Source organism: Sinocyclocheilus rhinocerous, unplaced genomic scaffold, assembly GCF_001515625.1.
Source record: "Sinocyclocheilus rhinocerous isolate Xijiao unplaced genomic scaffold, SAMN03320098_v1.1 scaffold60, whole genome shotgun sequence".
Lineage (NCBI taxonomy): Eukaryota > Metazoa > Chordata > Actinopteri > Cypriniformes > Cyprinidae > Sinocyclocheilus > Sinocyclocheilus rhinocerous.
The window spans coordinates 72,683-80,104 of NW_015656173.1; the positions used below are offsets into that span (position 1 = coordinate 72,683).

Consider the following 7,422-nt stretch of genomic DNA (forward strand, 5'->3'; position numbering starts at 1 on the left):
TGCATTTAAAAACATATGAGACGCAGTGAAAAGGAATAAACCTCCACAAATTTGCGACGTGTTTTTTAAAAGTTTAAACGATTTTAACTTTGCATGGCTGTCTACATCTCTTCTGTGAGACGTGAGTACAGCAGTCGTATTTGTCCGTCTAGAAAATGCGCTGAATATGCGTTCTGTGTGAATGGCTTGGTTTCGGTTTTAACCTAATAAAGATCTTCTAGGCATTGAGCTACTATATTTCTGTAATATTTTGAATGAATAACGCAGCAACTGCACGTCTCGTGGGCTAGACTAACAAAACATTAAACTACAACGTCACTTAGCACTCATGTTCGTGTTTGTGTGTGCCGTCTGCGTCACTCATAGCACGTGCCTATCGTGCACTATATCGAACATTTGTTATATCGTTATTTCGAAGGTGTACCGTCGATAAATATCGATACCGTTTTATCGCCCAGGCCTACTATGACTGCAGTCATTTTGTTTGCACAAATAACAATACATACTTAAATAAAACATAAAATCAAAGTTGACCCTATTTACTTCATTAATAAATGTCTCTGGTCTTATTACGCACAGTTCGCCAAAAAAAAAAGTTTGTTTTCGTAATTTACAAATCATCAAAATGTAATAACATTATCCTTCTTTGTTTTCTGCTGACGTAAACCAGGTTAAAGGGATAGTTCACCCAAAAATGAAAATTCAGCCATCATTTACTCCCCCTCATTTTGTTCCAAACCTGCTTGACTTTCTTTCTTCTGTGAACCACAAAAGAAGATATTTTGAAGAATGTTGGTAACCAAACAGTTTCGGGTCCTTTTAACTTCCATTGTATTTTTTTTTTCGTACTATGGAAGTCAATAGGAACCGAAACTGTTTGGTTACCAACATTCTTCAAAATATCTTCTTTTGTGGTTCACAGAAGAAAGAAAGTCATGCAGGTTTGGAACAACATGAGGGGGAGTAACTAACAGAATTTTCATTTTTGGATGGACTGTCTCTTTAAGGGCATCTGTGGCCACTTACACTGGCATTCTCCAGGTCGACGCTGGCTCCAGCCTCCAGCAAGATGTGGACCGCATCGACGTTGCCGGCCAGCACAGCGCAGTGCAGAGGTGAGTTTCTGTTCATTTTATCAACCGCATTCACTGAAGCGTTGCACTTTGTCAGGAAGTTTGTGGGCTCAGGTCTGTGTTTCAGAAAACCAAAACGACAAGTTGTGAGAAGAGAGAAATATCAGGACAGGAAAGGGTCTAAACACAGCCTACAAGATGACTAAAATCTGCTATACTTTATGATATCTGAGCTAGACGTTTTGGGTAAAGCTTACTTTAAAATTACTTTACTTACTTTAATTACTTACTTTTAAATTACTCACTTTAGGCCAACTGGCAGTAAAAGATGGCTACAAAATATAACTTATAGATATAAAATTGTACACATACTGTTGAAAAGTTTGGAGTTGGTAAGATGTTTTAAGTTTTTTCATGTTTTTGAAAGAAATCTCTTATTTATGCTCACCAAGGCTGCATTTATTTGATCAGAAATACAGGAAAACAGTAATATTATGAAATATTACTACAATTTAAAATAACTGTTTTCTAATGTAATATATTTTAAAATGTATTTATATTATAAATACATATATCAAATATATATATATATATACACATTTAATATTGAAATAACATTTTCTGTAAAAGTCTTTACTGTCACTTTTGATCAGCTTAATTTGTTGAGGAAAAATGCGATATTATTTAGACAACACAATATTTGCAAAATTAAATAACTGCATTTTATAACTGGCTATGTTGCTGTACTGAAGCCAAAGCAAATATTATAATATTATTTAGAAAATATGAAGTATTGATTATTCAAATATTATATTGCTTATTGACTATTTGAAGTGACATTTGTATCAATTGTATCTTTTTTCTACCCACTGATAATGTTAGATGCAGAAACCCGAAGAGAAACATTTTCAGTTCATTTTTACTTGAAACAGAAATCATTTGTAACATTATTATAAATCATCTGTACAGATGTTTAATATAAAGCACAGTGTCATGGTTGGTTGAATCATAATTTGGCAGTTCTAGTAAAAACGTAATTTCAGACCCTGATTGAGTCGATCTTACCCAATGATTTTTTGTGCTGCCAACATCAGTGGAGTCTGTCCATTTATGTCCGGCGAATCCACTTCCTACAACAACACAGGAACAAGAAGAGTATTCAGCTGCATTACTCAGTATTCAAACCCTCCACCGTTATTTAAAATGTCACTGTGTGTGTTTGTGTCACACCTGTCCTTTGGCCATAAGGTATGCAGCAATGGGCATATGCTGGAAGAGCACAGCCAGATGGAGACCCCGATACCCTTCACTATCTGCTAATGACGGATCGGCTCCATATCGCATCAGCTGAATGACCATAGACAAATGACCCTGTCTGTTCAGAGGTGACCAGGAACAACATCAGCAGATATAAACCACGGTCAAGTGGCACTAGCAAATGCTGCTAGAACCAATATTTTTGCATTGACTTTTAACTGCGTTTTGGTGATTTTAGTGCATGTATGAATGCGGATGTCAGTTCTTCAAAATCACACTTATGTTCCATCTCATATAACTGCAAATGTATTGCTGTATGTATCTGAAATGTACCGTATGGCCCAGTGGAGTGGTGTTGAATTCAGGTCGCCGCCTAGTTGGTCTATGACGGCACCTTTAGATATGTAGTATCTATGAAACACAGCAGAACATACACAGATACAAATAAGAATAGGTTGAATAAGTGAAATGATTTAAGTGTTGTAACGGTTTAAAATTAATGTACACGGGCAGCCAAAAGTTTGGAATTATTATTATTATTTAGTTTCTTTTGAAATAATCTCTTATGCTCACCAAGGCTGCATTTATTTGATCAAAAATACAGTAAAAACAGTAATATTGTGAAATATTATTACGGTTTAAAATAACTGTTTTCTATTTGTATATATTTTCAAATGTAATTTATTCAGTAAAGACATTTATAATCTTACAAACAAAATTCTATTTCAAATAAATGCTGTTCAATGAACTTTTTATTCATCCAAGAATCCTGAAAAAATGTATCACGGGTGTACCACAAAAATATTATGCAGCAAAAACTGTTTTCAATACTGATAATAAGAACCATTATCAATTGAGCACCTATAATTGTGCACAAAATCAGCAAATTCAAATGCTTTTTGAAAAAACATGTGACACTGAAGATTGGAGTAATGATGCTGAAAATTCAGCTTTGCATCACAGGAATAAATTACATATTCAAATATATTCATATAGAAAACAGCTATTTTAAATTGTTTTAAAGGGGTCTTTTTCACTTTTTTAATTTTAGTCAGTGTGTAGTGTGTATGTTTGGGCATAAAAAAGATCAAAAAGATCACAAATCTCAAAGTCCACTCCAAAGGGAGATATTTCGTTTAAAAAAAATCCCTTTTCAAGCATGTTCTAGTACACCCCCAAAACAAAATCAAGAGCATAATAGGACCCCTTTAATATTTCACAATTTTTACTGTTTTTCCGGGATTTCTGATCAAATAAATGCAGCCTTGGCGGGCATAAGAGATTATTTCAAAAACGTTTAAAAATCTTAAAAATTCCAAACGTATAACTCCATGAAAAAGCCATGAAACATACAAAGAGACAAATCTTACTTGACAATATCTGCTCGATTATTGATGGCGGCCCAATGGAGCAGTGTAACATTCTCTTTGTCAGGCTGCCTGACGTCATAACCAGCCTCGATAAGCTCTTTACACCTCTCAAGAGCACCAAACCTACAATTTAAAACAACCAAGGGAAAGATGCTGTTTATTTTTGCATCAGAATTGACTTGAATGAACATGTATACCCACATACACTACAGGTTTTCTGCATGAACAAGTGATAAAAAGATCTGCATCGTCGAATGGAAATGAACTATTTGAGCAGTGTGAAGCATGCAGGTGAGACAACAGATATGAACGCCATTCAATAGAAACCCAGATAAATAACAGCACAACAGTATCCTGTATTTGTATTCTCCATCACTTATGGTTTTGTCTGATTCTCTACAACGGGAAGATGAATGACCTGTTTACACAAATCTTTCTACTCACTACTGCACAGCTAGATCTCAGAGTAAGATCAAGAACATATGTGAGATATTTACTGAATGCCTGAAATATCACTAAAGTTTTTAAGGCGGAATTTCACAAAGACTCTCAATAACACTTTTAGGACCGTTAAGATTTTTTTTACATTGTCAATTAAGCACACTTCTCCCCCAATAATAATTATCGCAATACAAAACAAAAACTAGGGTTGGGTAAACTAGGGTAAACTAGGTTGGGCGATGTCTAGCAAATTGGTATCTGACGATGTCTACAGTGAAACATCGTGATGAACGATGTCATCGGGGGGCGGGGTTAGGGGGTGTGCCCGAAGCGTGAATCCGTTGGATCGCGAATCTCGAAAGTGAAAGTAAAATGAGATCGCGCATTTGAAAGTGGTTTCAATGCCCTGCATATTAGTAGTGGCTCCCTGATGGCTGCAATTTAATTACCCAACGATATAATTGCGAGAGAAAGTATTGACATTTTTTTTTATCCTCCCATCTCATAGGCTATTTATTCCCTTTTGGGAATATATATATATATATATATATATAATAGAAAGTTGTCCCATCAGATGCTCCGACAGAAAGACTTGCACTGTGTAATGCGTTTGAGATATGGTGTTTTCCTCAATGAACTTACATTTCAAAAATACCGAGATTTTTTTGGCCATATTACCCAGCCCTAATTTACACATTGTGGCAGCATTTGTTATGCTACCTGACATTGAAATATTTAAAAATTAAATAAATATACAATAATTATCTTTTTGTAATGAAGGGGAATGTGTTTAATTGTCAAGCAAATATTGTTACAAATCACAAAACTGGCAAAATTAGGATCATATAAATTGTCCTAAAAATAAGTTTTAATAGGATTTAAAGGGATAGTTCACCCAAAAATGAAAATTTGATTTTTTTTTACATTTAAAAATTAAATGCGCGTACACACCTCACGCATCGGATGCCGTGCGCGCGCCCAAAGACAGTTGGACATAGTGGTGTATTAGAGGTAAAAAATGATATAAATACTGTTCGGTTTCTGGCACAAACCGATCGTTTTGTGTCTTAGGACATCAATGTGTCGTCACGAGCCTTTTGGATGAACTATCCCTTTAATTTATTTAGGGGTGAAATGTGACCTGAGCATCATTTTTGTGAGATTCACGCTTAAACTAATTCCTATAATACTTTCAGTATACAGCGGTGACAAAATCTCTAGGGCATCTTAATAAAATCACCATCAGCTAAACATTCCACTCTGATTATTAAGTGTAATCCCATTGTGTTTATTGCATGTCAAGGGAATAAGTCTCACTGTGTTGCTTTGATGATATCCCAGGAACTGCTGTCCTCCGGGTGTGAGACCTTCCTCGGCTGCTGTGTTGGATCAAAAGGTCCCGGGACCAGCTGGCCGTGGAAGCCGCCGGGCATGAAACCGCCAAATCCAGGTCCTCCATGACCGTGGCTGTGGGAGTGGCCACCGCCGTGTCCATGGCAACTGTCACCCATGTGACCGTGGGAGTGGCACTGTAAAAATATTACAAACATGGGTTATTTTCTGACAGTTTTTTTTATAGTTAACACCAAATGTGACTGGTTTCGATAATTAACAAATTGAATTCGTTTTTTCAAACTACACACATCCACTGACAAAAAGCACAAACTTATTACTACTATTCATATTAGTAGTAGTTGTAGTAACTAGGAACAAGTGCATGCCAAGGCTGATCATGTGATGTCAACATGGCAGTGCCCACGATAAAATAAAACAAAACAGATTTTTCTAGAAGACTGACAGGTCTGGGGTCTGTCAAATTTTTCATTTTTAAATAAAATGAGTGCACATTTAAATAAAGGACAGAAATTTGGTTCAGTTCGGTACATGTTATTAGTAAACAACTGGTTTGCTTCCTTCTAGTGATGGTTTGAACTTTAAATTTGGCAATTTAACCTTCCAATTATCTGAAAACTGCTGCGGACCCATAACCATGTTCAATATTTATTATTTAGTAGGGTGACCATACGTGCCATTTTTCCCGGACGCGTCCTGGCCAGGATTTCTATACTGCTTTGATTCAAAGTACCTCGACAGTGTTTCGAAAACACAAGGAACCGATGTCATACACCGATCGGTCTGCACACGCAAACAAAGCCAAACCCTAGATATTTTAGGCAATATAGAAATCCTGGCCAGGATGCGTCCGGGAAAAATGGCACGTATGGTCACCCTATTATTTAGCCCATATTTATGGTCAAAAATAGCTAATTAAAGGCAATGATCATGGCAGGGCTTGTTTACCAGGTCTAATGTAATAATTACCTGTATAAAATTTACAGTGCGACTTGAATAGTTGATCGATCAGCACGTACACACAGATGATCAGTTAGCAACAGATGCTAAGTTAGCTTAACTGGTCTTATGAATCCGTTTAACGACGAAACCAAAGAGAATATAAAACGTTTTCTCACTTACTCCATCTCCTTCTGACCAGTCCATCACTTCTGTGCGAGGTTATCCGTGATTGATCATGAAGAATTTACGCTGACAGAGACTGAAGTCGGGCGTGCGTTCGGCGCATCTTCCACTTCCTGGATACGAGGGACAAATCCTGCGCTCTGATTGGCCGCTTTGTCTCAGTGACGTTGCTTTGGTTTACCTTCTTTGCATTTCCTTTCATACAAGAGCGAGCGAGCGCATTTCCTTTGTCAGAAATGCAGATTTATCATTACATCAAGTTTTTAGCTCTGGGTATGTCAAATACCAGTTAAACATGCTGTTCCAGTTCAGTTTGTGAAACACTGTGAAAACCAAAGCAAGTGAATGAGGTTGTCTTTAAATTGTTTTCAGGCAACGTGTGGATTTATTAAAATAATAAATCTAATCGCACTATTCCAGGTTTCTGCAGAGCTAACAAAAAATGTCATGGTAATAGCCTACTATTTTAGAACATGATATTATACATACTGTTTTTGAACATGTGGCAATACAATGCTTATTGGACATGCATTGAGGTTCTGTCTACACAAACCCTAACTCTAGGCTACTCCTAGAAAACTTGTTGTATTTTTATGTATAATGAACGTACAGTTTTAATTTTTTATGAATCATTTTTCTAAATGTGTAGCCTATATGTCCCCAAAGTATAAACGTACCTACAGAGACCGTTTTATTTGCCTACATTTTACATAGTCACTCTTGCATTTGCATTGTTGTTGTTAAAGATGTAAATGTAAGATTTTTAGTCTTATCTAATGATGAATGAATCCAGTTTAACAGGG

The 7,422-nt window shown here is 36.2% G+C and overlaps 1 protein-coding gene across 1 annotated transcript in view; it reads right to left on the minus strand.

Annotated features, from left to right (window-relative positions):
- Window positions 1-6,758, minus strand: part of LOC107719786 (palmitoyltransferase ZDHHC13-like) — a 19,433-nt gene extending 12,675 nt beyond the window's left edge. The window contains exons 1-7 of the mRNA XM_016527302.1: window positions 6,617-6,758; window positions 5,459-5,670; window positions 3,701-3,823; window positions 2,664-2,741; window positions 2,304-2,448; window positions 2,139-2,203; window positions 1,027-1,189 (exon numbers count right to left, since the gene is read on the minus strand). Of these exons, the coding sequence (XP_016382788.1) occupies window positions 1,027-1,189; window positions 2,139-2,203; window positions 2,304-2,448; window positions 2,664-2,741; window positions 3,701-3,823; window positions 5,459-5,670; window positions 6,617-6,640 (810 nt within the window). The 5' untranslated portion in view covers window positions 6,641-6,758. The remainder of the gene's footprint in view (window positions 1-1,026; window positions 1,190-2,138; window positions 2,204-2,303; window positions 2,449-2,663; window positions 2,742-3,700; window positions 3,824-5,458; window positions 5,671-6,616) is intronic.
- Window positions 6,759-7,422: the final 664 nt, after the last annotated feature.